The sequence below is a fragment of the Physeter macrocephalus genome, chromosome 18, assembly GCF_002837175.3.
Source record: "Physeter macrocephalus isolate SW-GA chromosome 18, ASM283717v5, whole genome shotgun sequence".
Lineage (NCBI taxonomy): Eukaryota > Metazoa > Chordata > Mammalia > Artiodactyla > Physeteridae > Physeter > Physeter macrocephalus.
In genome coordinates this window covers 48,661,941-48,676,812 of record NC_041231.1, presented here as the reverse complement: position 1 = coordinate 48,676,812, position 14,872 = coordinate 48,661,941, and the positions used below count along the sequence as shown (strand labels likewise).

Genomic DNA, 14,872 nt, shown 5'->3' with positions numbered 1-14,872 from the left:
ACCACAAAAAAAAAAAAAAAAAAAAAAAAGAAATACAGTAGACCTTATCATCACTTCTTAGTGACATGTCTGTGTTTTTAAAATTATGACCGTTGCTGTACGAAAGTTTTGTTGTGCCTGGAAAAATTTCCTCTTTCGTTAGATGCTTAAGCTATATTTCACTTTTGCTGTGTTACTACTTCAAAATGTAGTGGCTTAAACAAGAGCAGTAATTTATTTTGCTCTCCAATCTGTAATTTGGGCAAGGTCGGGAGAGATTGAGTGGGAGCTAGAGAATAAACTCTCCAGAAGGCTCACTGAGATGACTGGAAAGTTGGTGCTCGCTGTTCCCTGGGAACCCTAGTGGGCTGTGGGCTGGGAGCCTCAGTTGCTTTCCACATGGCCCCCTAAAGGCTGGTCGGGCTTCCTCACAGCGTAGTGGCTGGGTTCCAAGAGAGAGTGTTCCAAGAGAGCCAGGCAGAAGCCGCATGGCCTTTTAAAGCTGGCTTTGGAAATCATGTAGTGTCACTTCCGTGACTTCCCTTTCCTACTCCACCTGCCCTCCCCACATGCATCATTAGTGTTTGTAATGAAAGAAGGTAAAACTGGATATGGGTAGATGCAATCTTTGCTACAATTAGGATTTAACAAATTCCCTATTTGGGGATGTTAAGGTGGTTTCTATTTTTGTTTGTCTTATAAACAGTACTACCATGAGCATTCTTCTCAAAGCTCTTTTGTTCATCACTTGGTTAGGCTAAAATTCTTGAGATACAACAACTGTGTCAGAAGAAAATAACATTTTTAAGGCTTCGGAGAAGTAACAACTCACTTTCCTACCAGCTAGAGGAAAGGTTGAACACTTACTCTCATATGAGCTATATTTGAGATTTATCCATTTACCCATGACCATGCCAGCTCATCTTTGCTAGTCTGCTTTGTTTTAAAACAGATTCTTATTCTTCCTCAATTTGCATTTCTTTGCCTACTAGTGAGGGTGCATAATTTATTTGCTTGTAGGCAGTTTAGAATTCTTTTATTAGTCGTTTGCTTGTTTCTGTAATTTTTTACATTAGAGTGTTCATAAAAGTTATATTGGTAAAAGTTATTTATACCTAAAGATATTGATTCTTTGTAAAAAGTTTCAAATATTTCAAATAATTTTTCCAAGGTTGCATATTTATTTTGACAGATGTATATTATCATAAGTTTGTCTTCCCCCGTTATTTAAAATTTTCACAACCTGTTGAGTCTTTCTCGTAAAGGTAGTAAAGTAAGGATATCATTAGATGAATAGTCTGTCCTTTATCTTTTTTATTTGCTGAAGTCTTAAATATACTTGTGAATGTTTTGCTCTTTCTTTTGTTTTATTTGTATTTTCCATACAAATTTCAAAAATGGAATTCTTGCAGCTTTATGCTTTATGATATTTTCTAGTATCTAGTTGGACAAATGCCTTCAGTCATTATATCAAGCCTATGAAATGTGAGTATGTAATCATCTCCGACATGCTATTCTGTCAAGCACTGTTGCACTCGCACTCAGGTTTCTTGACTCCAGCTTACAAGTTCTTTAACACTATATTAAGCTGTTGCTTCATTTTTTCCAGTGTTTTCTTATTGCTCCATAACAATCTATAGTTTTCTTTGTGTAAATCATACATTTTTCTTTTAAGTTCTTTCTTAAATTGTTCTGTATTTTTGTCCTCCTTAATCAGAATACATATTTATGTGTTTACAAAAAGACATGTGTAAGAATGTCCATAACAGCTTTACTCATTGTGGTTCCAAACTCCAAACAACCCAAATGTCCAAGAGTAAAATGGGTATATACATTTTTCTGTGTTCACACCATGGAATATTATACAGCAATAAATTATGAACTACTTCTATACATAACATAGCTGACTTTCACACCATTAAATTGAGGTCAGGCAGTAGTAATTTTTCTTTTTGTGTATCTTTGCTGTCTCCCCTTTTTCTTGATTAATTTAGTGAGTGCTTTATCTATTTTGTTGATATTTTTCAAAGGCAGCATTTTGATTTATCATTTCCCTTTTTTTCCTTTTACCTTGTCAGTTTCTGCTTGCATCTTTATTTTCTCCCTTTGCTTCATTTTGCTTTACCTTGTTCTTTTTTCAGCTTTTCGTGTTGGCAATTTAGTTCACACACTTCTTACATTTTCAAATACAAATGTATTTGCAGGTCACATTTTCTTCTGATGACTGCTTTAATTGTATCCCATAGATTCTTATATATAGTGTTTTTACTATTATTTTTTTTTTAATTCTACAATCTTGGTTTGCATTTTTCCTTTACTCAAGGATTGTTTAATAGTGTTTTAAAATTTTCCGGGTAGAAGGGCCTTTTGGATTATTGATTTTTTTTTATTACTTTCTACTTCTACAGCACTGTGATCATTACAGTTATTATTTTTTACTTTATGGATTCTATTAAGGTTTTCTTTATCACCTATTATGTAGGTACCTTAAAGGAACATTTCATATTTAAGAAAAAGGTACATTTTCTATTATTTGAGTCTAAATTTTAATACATATCCATAATATCTAATCTTTTACTTATGTTATTTAGGTCTTCTATATCCTTAGTTATTTTTTGTTCTCATGACAGTCTTGGACTGAGAGTAGTGTGATTAAGTCTTCTATTCCTTCTTCCATCTCCTGTAGTCTTCACTTTTTAAAGGTGTTCACTATACTATGTAAGGCATAACCTTCATTACTGTATTCAGTACTGTTGTGTATGTGTTGTGAATGGTGGCCTTTGGTATTAAAAAGTGTTGTTTGTTGTTTACTTCTTTTTGGCCTAAATTCTATCCTATATATCAGGAAAAATCATTATGTAATTCTTTGTATATCAGGAACAAACTTTCTGCTTTTGTTTTTGCTTGAATTTGCCTGATTGTGTTTGTATATGTATTGATTTATATATAAAATTTATACACAATGCAATTCATGTTTTTTGGAGTGTAGTTGTACGAGGATTAACACATGCATAGACTCTTGTCACCACCACAAGAAGAATACAGAACAATTCCAACATCCCAAAGAATGACCTTGTGCTGCTCCCTTTTTTAGGTACACCATGTCCCATCCCAGTCCCTGGCATTCAGTGATGCCCGTATGGTTTTACCTTTTCCAGAATGTTATATAAGTGGGATCCTATAGTATGTAATCCTTGAGACTGGTTTCTTTTACTTAACATCATGCAGTTGAGATTCCTCTGTATTGTTGTGTGTACCATTAGTTCATTCCTTTTGATTGCTGAGTACTATTCCTTTTTGTGGATATACCACAGTTTATTTATCCATGTACCCGTTCAGGGACTTAAGGATTGTTACCAATTTTGGACTCTTAGGAGTAATGTTGCTATCAACTTTTACATGTAGATTTTTCTGTGAACATAAGTTTTCATTAAGTGAAATGATAATGCAGTGGCTGGGGCATATATGATAGATATGTGTTTAACTTTTTTTTTTTTGGCTGCGTTGGGTCTTTGTTGCTGCACGCAGCTTTGTCTCGCTGCAGTGAGTGGGGGCTACTCTTTGTTGCAGTGCATGGGCTTCTGATTGCAGTGGCTTCTCATCACAAAGCATGGGCTCTAGGCACACAGGCTTCAGTGGTTGTGGCACGCGGGCTCAGTAGTTGTGGCTCGCGGGCTCTAGAGCGCAGGCTCAGTAGTTGTGGTGCACGGGCTTGGTTGCTCCGTGGCATGTGGGATTTCCCAGACCAGGGCTCGAACCCGTGTCCCCTGCATTGTCAGGCAGGTTCTTAACCACTGCGCCACCAGGGAAGTCCCTGTGTTTAACATTTTTATGAAACTGCCAAACTATTTTCCAGAATGATTGTGCCATTTTGCGTTCCCACAAGCAATGTATGTAGAATTCTAGTTGCTCCGCATACTTGTCATTTTTAAGTTTAGTCATTCTAATAAATGTGGTGTCTTGTGATCTTAATTTGTGTTACTGTAATGATTATGATATTGAACATCCTTTCATGTGTTTATTTGGCATCTGTGTACATTCTTTGGTGAAATGTCTGTTTAAATATTTTGTCCTTGAAAAATACTTTTCTTAATGTTGAGTTTTAAGAGTTTTTATATATTCTGGTAACAAATACTTTCTCCTAGTATGTGGCTTATCTTTTCTTACAGTGTTCTCTCCAGAGGAGACATTCTAAGTTTGATGAAGTTGAGTTCATCAATTATTTCTTTTATGGATTGCGATTTTGGTTTATGTCTAAGAATTCTTCCTAACCTAAGGTCATGAAGATTTTCTTCTCTGTTTCTTTTTAAGATTTTGTGGTTTTACATTTTACTTTCAGTTCTATGATCCATTTGGGGTTAGTTTTTGTATATGGTGCAAGGTGTTAGTTGAAGTTTATTTTTTTGCATGTGGATATCCAGTTGTTTATAGCAAAAACTTTTTTCCAAAATTGCCTTTGTACTTTTGTCATAAACCAATTGACTATAATATTTCTGAACTCTCTACTGTTTCCCCTTAGTCTGTGTGTCTGTCATTTTGTCAATACCACATTGTTTTGATTACTGTAGTTTTTAAAATGTCTTAAAACCATTGTGTGATTCTCCCATCTTTTTTCCCCCCAAATCGTTGTGCTTATGCTAGTTGCTTTGCCTTTACATATAAATTTTACAATTAGCTTGTCTGTATCTACTAAAAATCCTGCTGGGATTTTGATTGGAATTGCATTAAATCTGTGAGTCAGTTTGGGGAGAATTGATATATATATTAACTATCTTGAGTCTTTTAATACATGAACAGAAAATATCTTTTATTTATATCTTAAAAATGTTTTTCTTACTGTTTTGTAGTTTACCGTGTACAGATTCTTGGCATGTTTTTTTAGGTTTATACCTATATTTCTTTTGTTTTTGTTGTTGTAGCTATTTTTAAAAAAATTGTTTTCCATTTCATTACGACTGGGATGTACAAATTCCAGTGTATACAAATATATCAGATCTTGCTAAAACTCACTTATTAGTTCAGAAGTTTTTTTTTTTTGTAGATTATTTGGGCTTTTCTATATTGTCTTGATATCTGAGACTATTTCTTCCATTCCAATATGAATACCTTTTACTTTTCTGTCCTTATTGTACACTGCCTATGACTTTCAGCAAAATATTGAATTATGAATGATGGGACAGCCTTGCTTAATTCCCAGTTTCAGGGTGGGAGGAAGCATCAAGTCTTTGAACATTTAGTAGTTAGCTGTAGGTTTTTTTCTAGATGTTTTTGAGATGGGGGAAGTTCCCTTCTATTCCTAGTTTGGTGAGAGATTTTATCATGAGTGGATATTGAATTTTGTCAGATGCTTTTTTGTTATCAACTGATGTGATTGTGTGGTTTTCCTTTTTTAATCTATTAATATGGTGATTGATTTTCACATATCGAACCAGTCTTGAATTCCTGGGATAAATCCCACTTGAGTGTAATGTATTATACTTTTAATATATTGCTGGATTCAACTTATATTTTTTTGAGTATTTTTTGCATCTGTGTTCCTAAGGCATGGTGTCTATACTTTCTTTTCTTGTATAACTAACTGTTTTGGACCTTTTTTATGTCTATAAATGCTTGTTTAATGATACTTCCTTCTGATTGAGCTGTTATATTACAGATTACCTCTGCTTCATTTTTTTGTTTTGCTTGGGTGGAGTTGGAGACTCTTCATTGGCTGAAGTACTTTAATTCTCACTTTTTGTTGGCTTCTTAGAATAGCTTTATATGAAACTTGCGTCCTGTGTTCTGTACATTTTGAAATGTCTTAAATTATTCTGGGATGATGTTCCATGTAGAAGAGGTTAGAGGTTTCAGTTGTTACTAGGGCTCTTAGTTTTTTTTATTTCCCTTAGTTCTTTTTGTGTTGTTGTTAGTGATATTTATATATCAAGAAATTAGCAATTTATCCATAAAATGTGCTACAGTTATCTTACCTGGTTTATGCAGTTCTTTTTTGTTCATTTATAATGTTTTATTTCCATATAGGATTTAACATTTTTTGGTATTCACATTTCTCATGCTTTTTTTCTTCCTTTCTAATACATTATTTATGAACATTTTCTCAAATCTGAGATTTTAAATATGTATAAATATGTATCTGTATCTTCCATGGCATCTTCTAGATCTTTTAATCATTTGGTGTTTATTTTTTAAATCTTAGATTTGTCTAGGGCTTATTTTCAAGTAGGACAGAACCACCACACGTGACTCAGTGCATTAATTTTGGTTAGATCAACATTTAGCAAACTTTTATTACATCACTTTTTGTTTTCAAATTGCATTCAGATGCATCAGGTATTCTGTCAATTTTTTCTCCTTAAAGAGATCTCTCCTGGAGCCTTCTGACCAACTCTGTTATGAATAGGCAGCCTCTGTACCTGGTTATAGTAGCTATCACCCTGGAATCATCCTGGGATTCCCTTTGCCTCTTTCCTTTTCTCCTCTTCCTTGGTTTATTTCCTCATGGTGACTGTTGGGAGTATATGAGAGAAGTGATAGTACGATAAGTGATTTTGGAAAGGTAATAAAAAGCCAGATCATGAAGGGCCTTTTATGCCGTGATAAGGGATTTTAGCTTCTCTCAAGTGTTTTAGCAACTGCTGAGGATATTTTATAGGCGAATAATGTATTTGCTCTTATGGAAGATCACTGTGGCTGCAACTTGTAGAATAGATGGAAGAAAGCAAAGTTAGACAATGCCTGCTACAGTAATTCAAGAAAGATATAAGGATGCATTGAAATAGGGCAATGACAGCATGAGTTTTGTTCTCATAGAAATTGGGTATCAGTTGGACACCTGAGAGGGGAAGGAAGAGTCAAGGAGGGTGCTCAGATTTCTTAGTTTGGCTACTGAATTGATGACCCTCATAGTAGGATTATCACGCTTAGGGTAGGTGCCGAGTTTAGTGTTGGATGTGCAATACAAAGAATTGCGCTATATCCTGTACGCACATTCACCAGATGTTAATGTTTTACCTCATTTGCTTTATAGTTTCTATCTTTTACCATGTGAGTGAGTGAGAGAGTGTGTGTGTGTGTGTGTGTGTGTGTGTGTGTGTGTTCCTATCCATTTGAGATGAGGTCACAGACCTGATGATGCTCCTTTACCTCTAATTACTTCACTGAATATTCCCTAAAAAAGAAAAGCCATCAATTTAAAACTCAAGAAGCTAACATTTATTTAACATAAATTGCTAATCTGGACTGTATTCAGATTTTGCAGTTGTCCTAGTAATGTTCTTTGACGTGAAACAAAACTTCCACATCGTGAATTGCAGTCAGTTATCATGACTCTCTAGTCTTCTATAATCTGGAACAGTTTTTAAGTCCATGGCTAGTGGGTATTTGAATGGTTTTGGAATTAGGCACGTGGATGTGTGGGAAACAGATTTGTGGTTTTGGTCCTTGGACTGTAGTGTATAAATTAGAACTGGGAGTTGACTGTGGGGAAATGGGCTTTCTACTGTTGACTGGAAAGGTGGAAACAGATCTATTACTCAAAGGCACCTTGGTGTTGATTGTTTTTTACTCCAATTGATGAATTAGTTAATTTGGTTCAGGATCTAGGTGAGCCTGATGTAGAGATACAGATAAATAGTTTTATAGATGTATAGATATATCTCCATCCTTAAATAGAAGCATATACCTGGCTGTGTAAACTCTTCCTGCCTGACAACATAGCACTCATTGTAAAAGAACTTCGGCAAAAAATTGAGCTGTTTACATCTACGTTGGACACACAGTGTCACTGCTAGGTGCTTACCTCTGTCAAGGACTCTAGGGAACTTAACGTTCCTGCTCTCTGTAGCCATCTTGCTAACAATACGATTCCATATTTCTGCCTACTTACATTCATTAACGCTGTGTGTGTGTATTCCATTTTTTTGCATATCAATAGGCACCTGAAGTGATGTACAAAGCTGTCTGTTAGAAGAGAAAATGATACTAATACTTGTCAACACTTACTCCTCTGTGTTGTAGTAAACCTTTAATTAAAGAATGTTATAGAAATGTAGGTTTTTCTTTTGTGTCCCATACTGGCTATTGTTTTTATTTTATGTCTGTAGGACCTCAGCTGTGTAGACTAGAGACGTGATCTCTGTGTGTGCAGGTTTGCTCAGAAGTTCATGCCTCCATGCAGTTGTGACTTTCAGTTCTAGTTATTTATTGCTACGCTTCTAGTTGTGTGATGGAGGGGTTAAGAAGCAGGCTTTGTCATCTGCCTGGCCTGGATTTGAATTCAATTTTGTGAATTGGGGCAAAGTGCTTAAATTTTCAAGATTCCTTTTTCTCTTTAAATTAGGGATAATATTATCAACTCTTCATAGCTTCTTTTCAGGTTTAAATGAGATCATACATATTAATAACTTGGTATAGGGAGCAGCACAAATTAAAAATGCAAAAGCAATAGCTGATATTATTTTATTTTCTGCTATCTGTTTGGTTATTACAGTCTATTGACCCTCAGAGTTGACTGCTCTATTTATTTCATGTTTTCTCAAAAAATATTCTAATGTCTCCCACAGGATTTTGTCTCTACAATTATCCGTTTACTGGACAGCCCCTCGACATCCATCAGAGCAAAATCCTTCCTGGTTCTTCTGTATATTTTGATTCATAACCACGAGATGCTGCTGCTCAGCTGCCAAGCACGGTAAGATTTTCTCTGACAGTTTCATCAATGACTTCAATTTGACCCCCTGTTTATTAGTTTTATTAGTAGTATTTCTTGGCCCCTATGTACCTGGTATTCAAAATTTTTTTTCTAGATTTTTTCCAAGGGTTTAATGTTTCACTTGTCACCTCAGCTTGGAAACACTGAAGCAGGGTGTTGGGAAGTGCTTGGAGTTTCCTAGATCTGAGTACAGTCCAAGGCAGGGTGTTAAAGTTGGTTCTGGTTTACATTTTTGCAAGATGTTCTTGACTGGTGGTTTGGTCATAGTTCTCATTTGTGTGAGCTTCTGGAATGAGTAGCTGAAAGCCCAGAGGAGCAGCCTAGAAAAGCAGAGGAAGAGGCAGGGCGAGGATCAGGAGTACATGGACTGGTCCTCGACTAGGCAGATCTCTCACTGTCTCTGGGTCTCACCTCCTTCCTCTAAAAGGAGAAGCTGTCCTGATGCACCTCAGGTTCCCTTCATCCTTTGATGCTTCTCGATTAACGTTTTTGAAATTGTCTGGTCCATGCTCTTGAACATATGGGTTATCGCCTATTTCTCGACCTGGCTTTTTACTTATTGTAGGATACTGGGGAGATCCTAGAATTGCTGAGATGGATCTAGGTTAGGAACTAGAAAACTTACTCCTGGAAACAGAGAGTAAATGTTTTAGGATTTATGGGTCAAGAAGCAAAACTGCTAACACATATATATGGAATCTAAAAGAAAAAAAATCGTTCTGAAGAACCTAGGAGCAGGACAGGAATAAAGACGCAGACGTAGAGAATGGACCTGAGGACACGGGGAAGCTGGGATGAAGTGAGAGAGTGGCATGGACATATATACACTACCAAATGTAAAATAGCTAGCTGGTGGGAAGCATCCGCATAGCACAGGGAGATCTGCTCGGTGCTTTGTGACCACCTAGAGGGGTGGGATAGGGAGGGTGGGAGGGAGACGCAAGAGGGAGGAGATATGGGGATATATGTATATGTATAGCTGATTCACTTTGTTATAAAGCAGAAACTAACACACCATTGTAAAGCAATTATACTCCAATAAAGATGTTAAAAAAAAAAGCAAAATTGTGGATATTATGTATGTACTTCTATTACAAGAGAGAAAAGAAATATCCACAAATTTTCTTATTGACATAGTAAAAAATACACTACTCCCAATCCATCCCTGGGATGGATTAGCAGATGCAAACTATTATATATAGGATGGATCAACAACTAGGTCCTACTGTATAGGACAGAGAACTATATACAATATCCTGTGATAAACCATAATGAAAAAGAATATGAAAAAGAATATATATATGTATAACTGAGTCACTTTGCTGTGCAGCAGAAATTAACAACACTGTAAATTAACTATACTTCCAGAAAATTAAAAAAAATACATACTACTAATAATTGAGTATAAGTTTTTGAAATATAGGTCTAATGAGAAGCGTAGAATGCTTTTGTGGGGGCAGAGAGAACATTTTGTGTAATTAGGGGTCAAAGTGAGAGTCTCATGATCAAATCTGATTGCAGATGTTCCTCTTGGCACTGATCCCTAATGCAGTTTTATGTATCTTATCTTTGAAAATGTCCTTTCACACAGGTTCTGCCACATATCAATATCAGTCCATGGGCATATGACTTTAATTGAGCATATTCATCACTTGGAAGGCATTTGTAGTTTTCTGTTAGATTCTTCCTTGATACCTGCCTGTAGCGTGTCATTGCATTGCAGGTGAATCCCTACTAGGTGAAGGTCATGGGGAAGCTCCTGACAAGCCTCCTTCGGTTCCCATCTCTCAGGGATCCCTGTCCTTTGTTGTTTGATGCCCAGTGTCCTGATTCTGACATCTCATATGTTTTTGTCTATTTGTTGCTTGTTTTAGGTGGGTGGGTGTGCACTGATCCTGTTATCAGGGCTGCAAGCAGAAGTTGCTCTTGTCTGTCGGTAAAGGCCTCATCGCTGGCTTTGCTGCCTCTCATCTCTCCTTGTGTTGACTATCATTTTTCTCCAGGGCAAAAAATAGAGTTTCTCAACAGATATTCTTCCATCATTTCTTGGACTCACCGTCTGGTCTCCGTGTAGCAGCTGCAGTGTCTCTTACCCAGTGTGAATCAGCTTTTGTTTCTTCCCTGCTCGGTCTCTCCTCTCCTGTTGTGCTGAAATAATACCCCAGGCTCTGACCGTGGGCTGCTCTGCCCGACTTCATCTCACCCCTGCCCTCCACTCAGCCCTTATCTTCTATAGCTCCTCCGTGCACCCTCTCCACGCCAGCTCAAAGTTCTTCTTGTTGCTTTCTGCACACGCTAACCGTTTATACTCCCTTCGGGGGTTCCTTGTGTCCCCAGTGCACTTCCCCGAGATATGTGTGTGGCTGGCTTCCTCAGCTCGTTCAGGTTTCTGTTCAATCTACTGGTTACTACTTTTGAGAGCCACTCTGATCATCCTATCTCAACTCCCCTCCTAACACCAACTCGGAAACTGTCTAACTGAAAAGAACTAAATCACTTAGACCATGAGGGCCTGAGCGGGACAGGCTTGGTCCTCCCAGGAAATTCCTGTGATTTCTGTGTCCCTGAGTGAATATTTAGAAACTTTGACCGTGGTGGGAAGATGGTGGCCTGAATGCACACCCTGACCTCCGCTGTGCTGTCTCTGGAGAGTGTAGGGGTTGGGTGCCTGGAAGGCAAGGCTTAGCCTTGCAAGAGAGGTAAGAGTGGGCCCCATTCTTCCTGTGCTGTGGGGCGGGGATGACGCCCTGTGCTCTGAGCCTGGGGAAACAGCAGATCTTGGGGCTTCTGTGGGGTCCAAAATGCAGGTGCTGTCTGTGTGTGGTCGTTGGGACCAGCACTCCCATCCCCAGGGGATCTGGAGCGGGACCGAATTGGCGGTCAGCGTGCCCCAGTCTGCGAGGCTGCAGGGAGATGACCTCATTCGCCAGCACTTGGAGAGAACAGGTCCCCCTCCTCGCCTGCTTCTTTGCTACAAGCCAGCCTGATGAGGTCCGAGTCAGTGGGGAGGACGTCTTGGGCAAGCAAGCATTGGTCACAGTCCACTGAAGGAGACACTGCAAGTACTTGAAGGAGGAAGGACAAGAACAGGCAGCTCTTACTGAAGCGGAACGAATGGAATCGGCAGAATCTTAACAAACAAGGAATGAAAACTCTATGGAGAGGCAGTTTTCTGAAATTCAGCAGAAGAACGGAAAGAAAATGGCCTCTTCTGGGGACGGCATTAGTGCTTTGAAAGGACACATTGACCCACACAGAGCTGTTTACAAAGACACGGGAAATGCACGTGGAAACAATAAGAAAGATGGAGTGTGGGTCCAAGAGGCCTCACATTGCAGAGTTCCAGGAACTCCAGGAGGGGGAAAGGAACAGATGGAGGAGGGTTTCTAATTGAAGCAATCTCAGAAGTCATCTTCTCCTTGAACGTGCCCCCTTCTGATGCTGTATTAAACTGCGACTAAAGGAGTTAAAAAGTCACAAAACCACAAACGGAAAGGGAAAAATGGCTAAGGCAGATGAGCGTTGTCACCTGTCTTTGTCTTTGGTAAGCTGGAAAGCTGACAAGTGAACGTTCACTGATTTAGCAGAATGGAGATAACTGAGATCCTTTAATGTCTGCAAAGGGAAAGGCTGGGAGGAGACATGATCACTGTCTGGCAGAACTCTTGAAAGGTTGGGAAGGGGAGGTGTAACGGTACCTTCGAAGGCAGTGGTGAGAGGGAGGTGAGACTCAAGATAGGAGGATTGATGGAAATTTGCATGGAGATTTGATTCCCAGCCCTGAACATCCAGGACATTCTGCCTCTTCCACGGCAGCAGGAGACTTGCGATGTGTTCTGGGTGGTTTGAACCGGAAAGGCCGCAGATGTGGGGTTTGAGACAGATCAGAGGGAGATGAGGTGCTTTGTGAGATCCTCTAATGAGGATCGTAGAAAAGCCTGCTTAGTCTCAAAGGTGAGGACTTCTGCCCTCTACCCCTCCTTGGCTTGCAGGCTCTTGGCAGCCTAGTTTGCATGCTCTTGACCAGAGTTTAGAGATTCATCTCAGGGAAGCTGATCCATCCCCAGTAAAAGCCCCACAGAGGCTGACGTTTGGGTGTCCCCTACTATAGCTCGGGAAACCTTGCCTGATATTCCTGTATTGGAGCCCATCAGTCATAAGCCCCGCTCTTGCACACAGACATTCCAGCAGTACTTCAGTGCATCCTCTTAAAATATAAATGGACAACCAAGTATCACCAGATATTTAAGGAAACATGGAACTCTAGCATGGAACTCAGAAGCCAAAACTCACCAGCAGATAAAAGGAACTCAGCAGAAACAGACTAAAGTTATGAACAGACAGTTCATGGAAAAAGGAATGAGGATGACTTTTTTTTGTTTTAATATTTTTTTTAGTTCATTTTTTTTTGGCTGCATTGGGTCTTCGTTGCTGTGCACGGGCTTTCTCTAGTTGCGGCGAGTGGGGGCTACTCTTCCTGCGGTGCACGGGCTTCTCACTGCGGTGGCTTCTCTTGCTGCAGAGCACGGGCTCTAGGCGTGTGGGCTTCAGTAGTTGTGGCTCGCGGACTCAGTAGTTGTGGCTCGCGGGCTCTAGAACGCAGGCTCAGTAGTTGTGGCGCATGGGCTTAGCTGCTCCGCGGCATGTGGGATCTTCGCAGACCAGGGCTCGAACCCGTGTCCCCCTGCATTGGCAGGCGGATTCTTAACCACTGTGCCACCAGGGAAGCCCGAGGATGACTCTTAAACCTATGAGTAAATGCTAAATCTTCCTTATTATAAGAGGAAAGCACATCATTAGTCTTCACTAAAAGAGAAACTACACTGAATACTGTTTCCCACTCGGTACATTGGCAGTGTCTGCAATGTATTCTGTTGGTGAGGCTGTGGCGAGGCCGGCACTGTTGTGTATTGCTGGTGGGAATGCAAAATATTTTAACTACTATGAAGAGGAATTTGGCAGTATCTAGAAAAATGGCATATTTTTACCCTTTGTCCAAGCCATCTCACTTCTAGGATACAGTGTCCAATGATCTGTTCTTAGCGAAGAAGTGAAATGACACATGCATGAGGCAGTATTTGTTACAGTAGAAAACTCTAAACAGCAGACTGGCTGGAGAATTGTGTTCACCCTTGTGTTAGTTATCTCTTCCTGCTGTAACAAATAACCACAGACTCGATGGTTTAAGACACCACACAGTGTATTAATCTGATGGTTCCCGTGGGTCAGGAGTCCAGACTCTTTGTAGCTAGAGCCTCTGCTCATATCTCACAGGGTTGAAGTGTAGGTGCTGGCCGGTGCTACAATCCTCATCTGAGGCTGGGGTCTTCTGCAAGCTCACTGATTGCTGGCAGAGTTCATTCCTTTGCAGCTGTAGGACCAAGGTCCCCATTTCCTGGCTGTTTTTCATCTGGGGCTAGAGGCCATACTTCCTCTCCATTGACAATCCACAGCAGAACGATTTGCTTTCTTCCTGGAGGCCAGTAGGAGCACTCTTTATACCTTGAATCCTTTCCACCCAACTCAAATGTCTTAGGCCTCACTCTTCTGCTACCAGCAGTAGAAAACTCCGCTTTTAAAGGTTTCAGCTGATTGGGTTAGGCTCATGCAGATAACCTACCTAATTCGAGGGTAATTGAATTGGGACTTTACATCCTTAAACTCCCTTCTCTGTAGTACTTAGATTAGTGTTTGAATAGCCAGGGGGGTGGGAATCTTGTCAGAGGGACATCTTTAGAATTCTTCCATCTGCAATGCCCATGGTGGAGGCCTCTGCGGCTGTGAGAATGAACAGAGGCTCTCTATACACAGCCATGGAGTGACCTCCAAGACATTAATTATCCTGACAAAAGCAGGGTGCAGAACAGTACTTATAGTATACTTCCTTTTGTATAAGAAGGAGGGAGAAAACAGGAAAGATATATGCATTTATTAATACTTTCAAAAAGAAAGAAGGATAAATTAAAAATGAACAAAATGGCATTTTATAAGGAATGGAAGGAAATAGGGAGCAGGGCTAGGGATGAAAGCTCCTCTTCTCTGAAGGTACCTGTTTTATGGTTTAGATTTAAGAGCCAGGTGAATGTTTTTTTGTTTTTGTTTTTTTTTTCGCTGTTCGCGGGCCTCTCACTGTTGCGGCCTCTCCCGTTGCGGAGCACAGGCTCCGGACGCGCAGGCTCAGCG

General features: G+C 39.5%; 1 protein-coding gene across 1 annotated transcript in view; it reads left to right on the top strand.

Annotated features, from left to right (window-relative positions):
• The window catches only part of ULK4 (unc-51 like kinase 4), a 591,889-nt gene that overhangs the window by 141,354 nt on the left and 435,663 nt on the right, over positions 1–14,872 (top strand). Inside the window, exon 22 of the mRNA XM_024117044.3 lies at positions 8,541–8,668. Coding sequence (XP_023972812.1) covers positions 8,541–8,668 — 128 coding nt within the window. The remainder of the gene's footprint in view (positions 1–8,540; positions 8,669–14,872) is intronic.